General features: G+C 44.2%; 1 protein-coding gene across 2 annotated transcripts in view; it reads left to right on the top strand.

Moving 5' to 3' along the window:
• zgc:158403 (tetratricopeptide repeat protein 39A) overlaps window positions 1-13,791 on the top strand; it is a 74,432-nt gene extending 60,641 nt beyond the window's left edge. For both annotated transcript variants that reach the window (XM_043694877.1, XM_043694878.1), the window contains 5 exons: window positions 296-416; window positions 4,311-4,422; window positions 5,110-5,224; window positions 5,330-5,446; window positions 10,061-13,791. In XM_043694877.1, coding sequence (XP_043550812.1) covers window positions 296-416; window positions 4,311-4,422; window positions 5,110-5,224; window positions 5,330-5,446; window positions 10,061-10,175 — 580 coding nt within the window. In that variant the 3' untranslated portion in view covers window positions 10,176-13,791. The remainder of the gene's footprint in view (window positions 1-295; window positions 417-4,310; window positions 4,423-5,109; window positions 5,225-5,329; window positions 5,447-10,060) is intronic.
• Window positions 13,792-13,848: the final 57 nt, after the last annotated feature.

Below are 13,848 nucleotides of genomic sequence, written 5' to 3'. Positions count from 1 at the left end.
CCCCCTCTCCCCCCGATTCCAAACCCCCTTTCCCCCAGCCGTGAGACCCCTCCCTGCGTGAATCACTTCTCACCTCACGAGTGCGACCCTGACCTCAAGTGAGGATGCAGCCTCGAACACAGTGGGTGCAGAGAGTTCAGCAACATGCAGTGTCTGTGTAGTTTTTAATTGGATTGGTCTCTGTGATGTTCATTTGTGTTCGCTTTAAACTGAGCGCTCTCGCTCTCTCTCTCTCTTTCTTTCTTTCTTTCTTTCTCTCTTTTTCTCTCTCTCTCTTTCTCTCTCTGTCCCACAGACAAGTCCCTCTGCTAAAGCAGAAGATAGCTGGGAAGTCTCCTCCCACAGAGAAGTTCGCTATTCGAAAAGCCAGAAGATATAAATCCAACAACACTGTGAGGCTACCTGTACCAGCCCTGGTGAGTCTCATTTCAATTCCTACATGAGCCCGCACTGAGGGAAGCTTAAATGAGGAGGCTTGCTTATAGAGAGGCTTCCCTTTTAAAACCAGGGAACACAGTGACTGTTTAGATGGTAGGAGCAAAGGTAGACTGAGAGAGACTAAAATTGCTTGATGATCAAAAAAAAACCAACAAAAAGTACTGTGGAATCTGAGCCAAAAACAAATTGCTGGAGAAACTCAGCAGTGTCTGCCAGCGGAGAAAAGCAGAGCTAAAGTTTCAGGTCTCTTCCTCAGGACGTTTAACTCTGCTTTCTGTCTCCACGGATAGTTCCAGAACCTTGCAGAGTTTTCTCCAGCAGTTTTTGTTCTCTGTTTGTTGCTGGGATGTGATCGCAGTGGCCGGGATGGTGTGTGTAAGGTATGATCCTGTGGGTGTGTCGTTGTGTGTGACAGCTCTTCAGAACAAGTCTCTCTGTCTCTCAGTTTAGACATGAGCTTTCAGACATTGGTGTGGAGACCTTTGGTTACTCACCTGGGCAGGCCGCGTCTTCCTGGAGCCTGAGTTGGTGCGGAGGTACCTGTTTGGTTGCATTCCTTTCCAGCCTTCCTGTTGTCCATTGGAGAACATCTCCTGCTGAGTCACCTTGCACTCTGCTGTGGAAATCTGAATCAGTCATTGTAAGGAACATAAAGTAGAATGTTCCTGCTGTATGAAAAGAGGTCCATCGAGTTGGCACTGACCTTCTGAAGACCATCTCCTCCACCTCCTAGTCCCACAGGGGGTTTTTATTCATGGCCAACCCACCCTAACCTGCACATCTTTAGAATGTCGGAGGAAACCAGAGAATACCCATGCAGACGTGGGGAGAATGTGCAAATTCCACGCAGCTTGAGAGTGGAATTGAACCTGGCGCTGTGAGGCAGCAGTGCTAACCACTGAGCCTCAGCAACTGAGTGGCTTGCTAGGCTATTTCAGAGGACAGCTCAGAGTTGACCAAGCAGCTCTGTAAGAACTGGTGCCAATTGAAGGACAGTGCATTCAATCTTCACCTCTTTGGGATGACGGTGCGGGGGCTGGGCAGGAGGTTGTGTGGAGTGGTGAAAGAGAAAATTTATGTATGTCAGCCTGGCTCTGTCAGTGACTTTCTTAGCTCTGTACTAGAGCTGGGTCACAATCCAGCCTGACCTTTCAGTCCCGTCCTGAGGGTGTGCTGCACTGTCAGAGGAACTGTTGACAGTGAAACTTCTATCCCAAAGACTATCAGTGAGTATCTGCAGCAGTTCAAGAAGGCACCTTTCCAACGGGCAATTAGGGATGGGCAATAAATGCTGGGTCCAGTCAGTGACACCCACATCTAATGAAAGAACACAAACAAAATGTACTACAGGAGGGGTCAACATCTATGTTCCTTACTCCTGAAAACCAACAGAGCTTGAAATAATGAATGTCACCATTTAAGAATGCTGCAGAACATGACCTTCGAGACTTACAAACAAACCATCCGTGTTTAGTTGGAGGGCTGTTTCTGTGGTCCATTTACAATTGGCAGACCTCTGAGTGCTATGCAATAAGAACATAAGCAGGCTATTCAGCCCATCAGAGTCAAGATTAGAGTGGTGCTGGAAAAGCACTGCAGGTCAGGCAGCATCCGAGGAGCAGGAATATCGATGTTTTGGGCAGGAACCCTTCATCGGATGCTGCCTGACCTGCTGTGCTTTTCCAGCACCACTCTAATCTTGACTCTGATCTCCAGCATCTGCAGTCCTCACTTTCGTCTATTCAGCCCATCAAGCCACCCCTGCAAACTAAATTATGGCTTTTCATCTCCTTAGATGCTATTACTCCGCAGAAACCTTTAGATCTCAGTCTTGAACCTGCTCAGTGACTGAGTCTCCATGATTCTCTAGAGAAGACAATTTCAAATGCATTGTCCTCAGATTGTCATCTGTCTCTAGCTTCACCAGCAGTGGTGTGATATCCCACTTACACCTGTAAGAACTTTGTAAATCTTGAATGTGTCCACAACCCCTACCTGTCTTACATTTTTCTTATCCCTTTGCAGTCTGAGTGGTAATTTACATGTTTCTGCAGAATTGCATATGATTCCAGAAAGGGTGCATTTTACTGAGTTTTATCATTGCCCCATATCAATAGTTTTCATTTTAATAGATTTTTCTAGACTTGTACATCCCCTCAGCTTTGCCTGTAATCATTTCTCTCTTGATGCTGTTCTCCTAGTTGTAACTCCTACATAAATCTATACAGCTATTAAAAAGGATGATGCATTTGCAGATGTACGTTTCCAAAGAACCTGTTTGCTTATGAATGAGGGTCTGTGGTATGCACTGAAATACCTTGGTGCTTATTCTCTGAACTGATTTAAGGTCGCTCTGAATTATTAATGCCTTAACATTAATATTTTAACGTATCATAGGTAATCACAGGACACAGATTTAATCTGATTGTTAAAAGGAGCTAGGGGAAATAATGAGGATTTTTTAAATGTAGTGAGTTATTGTGATCTGGAAGGTGCTGCCTGTAAGGGTGGTGGAAGCAGAGTCAATAGGAACTTTCAAAGGAAATTGGATAAATGATTGACAAGGAGCCAGTGGGAGGGGCCATGAGGAGATGATGGGGGGTGGTTGGGGGGGTTAAGGGTAGTGGATAGTGGAATTAATTGGATGGCTCTATTCAAGGAACCTACATGGATTTGCTGGGTTGATTGGCATCCTCTCTATATAACTCTCTGTACATACACTGAAGGTGTTCACTGAATTTATGTGACTTTTATCCTCATTTTAATAGGAAAACACTAAAGGTATGATTTTTACAATCCAGAGAGAAATAGATGAATTTAGTGGTCTAGGGAATTAGGGAGATGTGACGGCCTCGTGGTATTATCACTCAATATTAATCCAGAGATTAAGGTTATCTTCTGGGGACCTGGGTTCAAATCCCACACCGGATTAATTAAAAAAAAATCGTTGCAGTTGGATGTTCATATGGACTATCAACCCAAGATTAACAGGACTCTACAGCAGTCTGCAGAACTCCCAGCCACAGTTACATCCTCAATCAGCACCTTCCCCCTCTGTGGGATCTTGCTGTGCAACAACTGGCTGCTGTAATTAGCCGTGCAACATTTCAACTAATACAATGTAACTTGGGACGCCTTAAAGAGAGATGGAGCAGGATTCTAAATGTAAGACCTTCCTCGTGAGGAGGTGCCAGTCAGTACGTACGTTCAAGCACAGTCTCCGCCTCGCTGATCGTTCTCAGCATCAGTTAAAAAACATCTAGAGTCTAATGATGAACATGAATCCATTCTTGATTGCCAGGAAAAACCCACCTGGTTCACTCATGTCCTTTAGGGAAGGAAAATGTCATCCTTACCTGTTCTGGCCTACATATGACTCAGGACCCACAGCAATGTGGTGGAGTCCTGACTGGTGTCTGGACTCAATAAATGTTGGCCTAGCCAGTGACACCCATCTCCTGTGAGTAAATAAAGAATAACTTTGGGGCAATCTATTGGATCCTTCCTTGTATTGAAAATGTACTAAGGGAATTTAGGGTGTGATGTTGGTAAGTATTATTTATAGCTCATTAGGGATCATTATATATTTTATATGTTTCTGAGGAATGCAATGATAGCACTAATTTCCAAATGTGCAGCAGGTTTATATACAGAAGTCACAAAACACCAATACAGCCACAAAATGTATGAACTTTGCCTGTTTACTGAGTCTACACCCAGGCATAACCAATCAAGGCATAGATAGTCTGTCAGACTCTCAGAATCAAACACAGATAATCAAACACTTCAGGGACAAGAGACCTATGAGAAATTAAGCTGTGAGGGTCACTTTTCTCCACCTAATGCCCTTACTCTTCTCTCCCCTCCAACAGGAGATGATGTACATGTGGAACGGATTTACAGTCATCGGTAAACAGCGGGATCTTACGGAAGAGATGCTGAGAACAATCAGCGAGGCGGAGACTGTGCTCGAACAGGCAGCACGTACGTACTGACTGGCACCTCCTCACGAGGAAGGTCTTACATTTAGAATCCTGCTCCATATCTCTTTAAGGCGTCCCAAGTTACATTGTATTAATTGAAATGTTGCACAGCTAATTACAGCAGCCAGTTGTTGCACAGCAAGATCCCACAGAGGGGGAAGGTGCTGATTGAGGATGGAACTGTGGCTGGGAGTTCTGCAGACTGCTGTAGGGTCCTGTTAATCTTGGGATGATAGTCCATATGAACGTCCAACTGCAACGTACTCATAAGACCATAAAAACTGCAGGCAGGAGTAGGCCTTTCAGCCCTTTGAGCCTAACCTGCTGTTCCTTCAGAATCTTTCTCCCAGAGTTGAAATGTCTAGTACTAGGCGGCCTGCATCCATTGTGAGAGGGGGAATGTTCAAAGGAGATGTGAGGGCTAAGTTTTTTTAGAGTGGTAGGAGTCTGGAATGTGCTGCCAGGGGTTGGTGGTGGAGGCAGATATGATAAGGGGGTTTAAGACACTTTTAGATGAGCACATGAATGTGCAAGGAATGGAGGGATATGGACCCAGTGCATGGCAGAAGGGATTAGTTTAATTTGGTGTCATGTTTGACACAACATTGTAGATGAAATGGCCTGTTCCTGTGCAGTACAGTTCCATGTTCTGTATTCCCTCAGACTAACTTCCTGTTCTTCTCCTTAGCTAATGACTACCTGACGGATGATAGGTGTGTGGTGAAACTCTTGAAAGGCTTATGCTTGAGGCATTTGGGAAACGTCTTGGAAGCTGAGCAGTGTTTTGTCTACATATACCACAAGTGAGTACAGGGCTGTTGGGGGAGGGGAGGGAGTTGGGTATGGGTCTAACTGCTGTAGAGTTGAACCAAAAGGAATAACCGCCTCCCCCCTTGGTTCCCCGACAGTGAGAAGAACATTAAGTTTGACCACTACTTGATTCCAAATGCACTTCTGGAGCTCAGTCTGTTATATATACAACAGGCGAGGAAAGAGGAAGCTATTAAATGGCTGAGGCGAGCAAAGTGAGTACTGTGTTGGTGTGGGAAGCAAAGGTGCCATTTTAAGGGTTATCCAGAAAAGCCCCAGGATTGATTTTGTGAGCACGTCCTGCTCATTGGACTTTGGGGGAGAAAAAAGCTGGATTGTGAAGGCCCTCTTGTGGTGCAGTGGTAGTGACCCTACTCTTGGACCAGGAAATCTGGGTTCAAGTCGCACCTGCTCCAGAGATGTGTAGTAACACCTGTGAATGGATTGATTATGTAAAATTTAAAAAAAGAGAGCAGCATTGTGAAGGACCTGTTGTGGCACAGTGGTAGTGTGCCTGGAAGACCAAAATTCAAGCCACACCTGCTCTAGACGTGTGTAGTAACATCTTTGGTTAGAAAAATAGATTAATAAAAATAAAAGAGCTGCATCCTCCAGTGCTTTATCTGCTCATTCAACTCCACTTTGGTTTAGCTCCTTCCCCCCCCCCCTCTCTCTCTCTCTCTCTATCTCAACATCCCCCTCACTGTTGGTGGTTTGCATTCCCATAGAGGATGTCGCCTCTAAATGTTTGATTGGCTACGCAGGTGTTAGTTAAAAGAAAAAAGAAAGTCTCGGTCATTTTGGTGGTGGGAAAGTTGCTGAGTTCTGTGTGATCGCAGTTCTGAGTATAATGAAAGAGAGAAAAGAGAGCTGTATTTGGACAGGGCTATTGTGGCGCAGTGGTAATGTCCTTACCTTTTGATCAAGTTCTAATCCCACCTGCTGCAAAGGTGCGTAACGACATCACTGAACAGGTAAATTAATGCTCCTGGCAGCCAGTCTGTGTTAATTGTTGGTTGTTTAATTAGCTAATTGGGTGATGGGCTTATTTATGTATTTTTGAAAAAGAACTAGGATCTTCTGCCTCTTATGGTTACATCCGTGCCTGGATGTCCTTGCAGAAGGGGACACAGAGCCTACTGATGCCCTTGAATCTTTTCAGGATAGATAGGCACTACAAGGGCTGCTGCGTAGTATGTGCCCCTCGAAAACCATTTTAATTCCTTTCCTCCCCAGTCTTTCACTGATTTTTAATTTTTGCTTCACGTCTGTGTTTTTCCCTCTAAAAGGAGGGTGTTTGGCTTTTGAGCAGGGAAAAATTCCAGGCAGGCAACGTGGAAACTGTGGTGTTTGTGCTAAACTGTAGATTTACAATAAAATCTTTTGTAAATCTCCCAAAAGCTTTAGGTACTTGGTTCAGCATATCGACATTGGTTTGTAAAATATCCAATCCTTCCTGCTCCACCGCACCCCTTAATTTTTAGTTTAAAATGCTCCCCTCCCCTTGATCACCAAACCTGTTGGTGAGCCATACACACGGACAATGGTGCTTTGGTGGAGACTGGATATTTCTCGTCATAGAGTTTACGTTTTCAAACAACTCCCTTTTAGTGCTGGCTGGCTCCTCTTTATATCATCCGGAATTGCCCTCTGGGTAATTAGGGATCGCATCCTATGAATGAACATTTAAAAAAAGATCAGATACTAAACTTGGCTCAGTTGCTTTTGTAATACAGAGAAATGGGTAAAAACAAGGACTGCAGATGCTGGAAACCAGAGTCTGGATTAGAGTGGTGCGGAAAAGCGCAGCAGGTCAGGCAGCATCCGAGGAACAGGAAAATCAATGTTTCAGGCAAAAGCCCTTCATCAGGAATAGAGGCAGAGAGCCTGCAGGGTGGAGAGATAAATGAGAGGACCTGGGGTTGAAGTGTTCCGAGCCGGAAGATGAGGTGTTCTTCCTCCAGGTGTCTGGTGGTGAGGGAGCGGCGGTGAAGGAGGCCCAGGACCTCCATGTCCTCGGCAGAGTGGGAGGGGGAGTTGAAATGTTGGGCCACGGGGCGGTATGGTTGATTGGTGCGGGTGTCCCAGAGATGTTCCCTAAAGTGCTCTGCTAGGAGGCGTCCAGTCTCCCCAATGTAGAGGAGACCGCATTGGGAGCAATAGATACAATAAATAATATTGGTGGATGTGCAGGTCAAACTTTGATGGATGCAAAGGCTCCTTTAGGGCCTTGGATGAAGGTGAGGGAGGAGGTGTGGGCACAGGTTTTGCAATTCCTGCGGTGGCAGGGGAAGCTGCCAGGAGGGGAGGATGGATTGTTAGGGGGCATGGACCTGACCAGGTAGTCACGGAGGGAACGATCTTTGCAGAAGGCGGAAAGGGGTAGGGAGGGAAATATATCCCTGGTGGTGGGGTCCGTTTCGAGGTGGCGGAAATGTCGGCAGATGATTTGGTTTATGCGAAGGTTGGTAGGGTGGAAGGTGAGCACCAGGGGCGTTCTGTCCTTGTTATAGTTGGAGGGGTGGAGTCTGAGGGCGGAGGTGCGGGATGTGGACGAGATGGGTTGGAAGGCATCTTTAACCACGTGGGAAGGGAAATTGCGGTCTCTAAAGAAGGAGGCCATCTGGTGTGTTCTGTGGTGGAACTGGTCCTTCTGGGAGCAGATATGGCGGAGGCGGAGGAATTGGGAATACGGGATGGCATTTTTGCAGGAAGTAGGGTGGGAAGAGATGTAATCCAGGTAGCTGTGGGAGTCGGTGGAATGTGTTTGACAAGGTAAGCTCCAGCAAATGGGAGAATGATGACAGGGGAATCAATACCCATCCGTGTTTCCTCTTTTGCCACTGGTGTATTACAGTGGGACTGGAACCCACAACCTTCTGAGTTCAGGATACCACAGCGGAGGCTGATACCAGGCTCTGGTCACAGTCTGGTTTGGAGGAGAAGCCTAGATTGTCTTCAGCATCTTTTGGGCGTTGACTGTAGCTGGACAGCATGAGGACTCATCTGCTAGCTGGGCATTTGTAGTTAAATAGGCTGTTCTGGTCATTTGTAAGAGACTGACTCCCCGGTAAAAGTGAGGAGAAACAAGCTGAAAGGAAAAGGATCAAACAGGTATTGTATTGGAGGTAGTTTTCCCCTAGATGGGGCTGTTTGCCTATCTATCAGAAGCCATTGATTTGTTTATGAAATTGTGCTGGGTTTAGAGGCAATTGAAGTTGATTCAATAACAGGAAATCCAGACTGTGATGCATAAAAGTTCAGCAGAATGTTGGAAAATTGCAGTTTGGTCTCCCCTCTGTCTTCCCATAAACCACCTTGCTAGGACTGATCATAGGCATGGGATTGGGCAATTCAGCCCATTGAGCTGATCCTCTGGGACGTGGCTGATCATATATGCCTGCATTATTTCCATATTACTTGATGCAGTTAGTCTCTGGAAATGATTTGATTGCTGTCTTGAATAGATTGTGCTTTCACAGCTGACTGGTGTAGGAACAGTTTCAAAGTTTCACCACCCTCTATCCTAGCCAGGTCACCCCCATACTCTGAGATGATGCCATTGGCTCCGAGAATCTTACACACTGGGGGGGAAAAAGAAATCTCTCCGAATCTACCCTGTCAAGTTGCCCAAGAGTATTGTATTTTTCAATAAAGTCATCTCTCATTCTTCCAAATTCCAATGATGACAGACCCAACTGACATAAGACCGTCCCTCCATACCTGGGATCAGCTGAGGGAACCTTCTGTGTACTGCCTCCAATGTCAGTCCAACTTTCATTAGCTAGGGAATGCTTTCCTCTGGCATTTTCCCAGATTCTTGAAAGATTACTACCAGTGCATCCAACAACTGTAGGTATCTCTTTAATAACTTAGGATATATTCCATCAGATCCAGAGGACTTACCAGTCTTTCACATGATTAATTTCTCTAGAACTTAGTAGAACTACAGTAGTTATTATATATATTTTCTTTCCCTCTTTTTCATTTAGTATTTTGGAAATGCTATTAGTATCTTCAGAGAATCCCTACAGTGTGGGGATAGGCCATTCGGCCCAACAAGTCCATAAGAGTAACCCACCCAGATCCATTCCCTACCACTCTACATTTACCCCTGACTAATGCACTTAACCTACACATCCCTAAACACTATGGGCAATTTAGCAAGGTCAATTCACCTAACCTGCACATCTTTAGGTTGCGGGAAGAAACCAGAGGAAACCCACGCAGACACTGGGAGAATGTGCAAACTCCACATAGACAGTGCCCAAGACTGGAATTGAACCCAGTCAATTCCAGTGCTAACCACTGAGCCAATTTTCTTGTTTTACAAAACACATTCTCAATTAAATTAATGTAGTCATACTAACAAGGTAACCTCTAAACCCAGAGGCTTCCAAAACAAAACCTGGTTGCTGAACTTATTTTTGCTGAACTTTTATACATCACCCCTTTTGTGAACACTAATGAAAAGTATGTATTTAACTCCTTTGCCATTTCCTGGTTCTCCATAATACATCCCCAGCTTCATTCTGTAAGGAGCCTACATTTACTTTGGCTTCTCTCTTCCGGCTTATATATTTAAAGAGGATCTTGCTGTCCAACTTGCCTCTTTCTTCCACCTAAGCCATGGCTGACAGGTATAGATATTTTCTAATCAACATGTTCAGAAATATTCTAAGACACCCATTGAGTAAGCTACCACCATGCCACAATAGCCCAAGGCTGACAAGTATGATCTTGGATGGGTTTTGTTGGTTTCTTCTGGGTTTGATTGGCTAGACACTCCACTCTGCTCTTCTCCCCTAACTATGCTGCAATCTCTCTAGGCAAAACTACAAGGACTATTCCATGGAATCTCGGACGCTCTTCCGAATACATGCTGCTCTTTCCAAACTGAAGGCAGAGAAAGATGAGAATGGGTTTGAAGTGACTGCCCTCTAGAGGTGAACCCAACCCAATGCAAAATGGAGGACTGAGTAAACATTAAAAATGGGTCAATGTAGGGGTAAAATCAAAAGGCCAGGAAATACGTGGGAGTTGAATTTTAATGCTGTGGGACATTTATGAGCTTGGGGGAGCTGGTCTGCCCACACTGAATCTCAGACTCATATGGCTCATAAACATTGTCCTGCGGCATTTTGATTTGAGGGCAGGAGGTGGAAAGTGTTGCCGTGGTGACACGTCAAGATGCCGTATTTCAATACCGATGCAGCGCACCCCTCTCCGTCGTTCTTCTGACATTTTTTGGGGCTTGGGGTCTTAAACAAAAACGTCACAGGTTGCTTTTATCAACCTGAGAACATCACACACATACTGAGTGAGAAATGCCTTTTTATTAATGTCGAGGCAACAAGCTGAGAAAAGGACTCTCAGAAGACATTACAGAAAGGACTGTGTACTTTTCGATTTTCTTACTGTTTCCTATTTTGTCACGATTAAACCAGGTTTTATTTTTGGAAGCCCCAGGGTTTAGAGGTTACTTTGTTAGTATGACTACATTAATTTAAATAAGAATGTGTTTTGTAAAACAAAAAAGTGGCTTCCTGAGCTAGGTTCTTCCTCAAAGTACTGTATTGGGAGATAGAGACAATAAGAAAACTTTCCCTTGCAAAAAATGATTTAACATTTTACTGATGTTTACACTTTTGACTGAAATAAGGGCAAGCATTGAAATGCGTTGATATGGCTTCACTTTTTTTTAAATTGGGCGATGATCAACTTCCCTTCGGTTTTATAAATAGGATTAGATGATTCAGTTCTGGTTGGCGAATGGAATCAGATGTGAATACTTCGGATAGGTGATTTGCTGTTTATTCTGGAGTGTGATACGATTTTCAGGAAAGTTTTGATATCCTGTATTTAAATGACGTTGAGTGACCCAGTGGCTAGTGCCTGAAACTCAACTGCTGAGTTTAATGTCTTGTCTTTGGGTGGTGTAATTAAGAACATAGATTCTGTTGAAGTGGTCAGAGACTTGGATGATGAGTGAACTATCCCCACAAACAATTGTTTTGCTGCCCCTACCTCTTCCAAATCTGTTGTTCTCATTACCAGCTTGCAGTGTTACTATCTGCATGGTCTTGCAGAACTTCAGTCTTGTTGAACAGAAAGACGTGTTTCCAAAATTTCTCGTCTCATACACATCGGGACAAACTCAAGAATGCCACACTTCACACCAGGCCAGGTATGTAGGCTGTACATCCTAGACAATAGCTTATCAGAACAAACAGCACATTCTTTATGTTGATCGTAATGGGCCAAGTGCAGATTACACCCCACCAGACTGTGCTTGCCAAGCCCAAAGAAATCATCAGCTGTTCAAATGCGATTTCATGATTGGACAGTGCATGCTGATTAATCCCAAGTGCGCTATTAATTTCAATTCAGAAACAACCTAAGATAATCACTAAGCTTTTAATGTGGCTCATTAGTGTTTGCCAGGTGTGACGTACATTCAGACACAGGGACTCCGTCTCTGTAAACATGTTCATGCCTTGGGCCTTTTTCAAATTATCTATGGTTTAAATCTGCTGCTGTGGCTTTACTCTATTTTCAAATTGCACAATGATCAATTCCCTTAGTTTTATCAACAAGACTTGATGATTTGGTTCTACTGGGTGAATAGGACTGGACACAAGACTTACTGTTTAACACAACACAAAAATTCATTACGACTATTTTTGTTTATTGTTCCCTATTGCTTCTCCATGACAACATCTTGGCTAATCACAAGTATACTTGCCAACCAATCATTTCTCTTGTAATATAAATTGTTTAGTTGTTGGAAATTTCTCTACCCAGCAGCATCACCAACATTGGTTTTGCTCCATCATCTGGCACAAGGTCATTCTTAGTTTGAGAGCATTGGTGGGCTGTCTGATTGTGGAGAGAATCACAAGGAACCTTAATCCTGTTTTCATCTGATATCAACACAGGGTACGGAGGAATATGGCCATGGGTGAAAACACGAACTGATTGTCCCCTTTGTTCAGTGATGAGAAGGCCAATTGTCACACCTGACCCTAACCAACAGCTCTACAAGGCTCTAGTAGATAATTGCAATGTCCGATTGGGACATTAGCCTCATTATCTAATTCCTGGCACTACGATGGCAAATCAGTTTACTGTCTTGTATTAGCAGCCAATGCAGTGAGCTAATTTGAAGACTGACCCAAAAGGAAACCGTCAGCCAATGGCTCAGTTTTCTGTCAAAAATGAGCAACTTTGGGAATGTCAAGTTATAACTGAGCCATTGGTAATGTGACCACCCAATTACCCAGAAGGTGCTTGATGCTGTTTGACCCATTGTTGTTCATCCAGAGGATTCTGTCCCTCCCCCTTTATCCCCCACTCTTCCAATTGGCTAAAATTTCTCTTCAATGGTTTCTACCTCCATCTTAATCACAAGTCCATACCACAGGCTGACTCCTTGTTCCCAATAACTTGTGCTTCTTAGACTAGAGTGGAGTGGAAGCTAAATGACAATTGTATAAAACTTCTGGAGCACTTTGGTGTAACTGCCCATAAATAACAGAATGGATGTGTTAGTCTGGGGAATGGTATCAAGGTTAAATAGTTAAATTGAGCACAGGTAAGCATACACTGGAATTCATAACACTAAAGTATGATGCGATTAAGGTTTTTAATTTTATTTAATACAGAGTAGTCAGGATATGGATGCACTACCCGGAAGTGTGACTGTATAAGGTACAATTGAGGCATTCAGGAGCATTGTGGTTAACTATTTGGACAGAAAGGACACAAGGGTATGGGGGACAAAGCAGAAAATTGCCTACTGCCAATGATGCGCCGAATGGCTGCCTTTGCTTCCAAAACACACTGTGATAAGGTAGACAGAAAGTAGCAACTTCCTCAGGTGTGGAAGGTCAAGAACTCAAAAAGCATATGGGGGAATGGAAATCTGGAAGTAAGGTGGATAGATGTTGTTAAGATGCAGAACAGTCAACAATCTCACTGAATAGTAGTATAGGTTTAGGAGATGATTGGCCTCTGCCTCCTTTTATGTTTAACTCATATCACCCCTTTGTTCTCCTGCCAACTTAACCTTAAGTTTGAATGTCATGGAGTGACCCATTCTGCACAGCCTGCAATAATCACTGGTTATTATACCTTGCAAATCACCCTTGTGACTCTGTTGTGTCCTAACTCTGACACAGGGCAATGTGGGATCCAAACTCTGCCTCACCTTCCCGCAATGTGAAATTAAACTGTTGCAATTAAAACCATTGAAAATAAGCTTTTAGAAAGGAGTTTTGGACTAGAGCTAACTGAAATTTGATCCAGACGTGCAACAGAAATTCCTGTCACATTCCTCGGAAAAGGTTGGCCCCAGTTTCCAGTTGGTTGAATGGATTAGTGACTATTCCTTACGGATGCAGACTGCTGCCCATCTGCTTTTCCTGTACCCATAGGAGACTCCATAGCCCCAACTACAGGTTCATGGAATCCTATTCTTATAAACTGAAGAGAAAATGAGGTCTGCAGATGCTGGAGATCAGAGATGGAAATGTGTTGCTGGAGAAGCGCAGCAGGTCAGGCAGCATCTAGGGAACAGGAGAATCGACGTTTCGGGCATTAGCCCTTCCTGAAGAAG

Source organism: Chiloscyllium plagiosum, chromosome 8, assembly GCF_004010195.1.
Source record: "Chiloscyllium plagiosum isolate BGI_BamShark_2017 chromosome 8, ASM401019v2, whole genome shotgun sequence".
Lineage (NCBI taxonomy): Eukaryota > Metazoa > Chordata > Chondrichthyes > Orectolobiformes > Hemiscylliidae > Chiloscyllium > Chiloscyllium plagiosum.
Note: the sequence above shows the minus strand (reverse complement) of the source record. Positions and strands in the feature narration are given on the sequence as shown.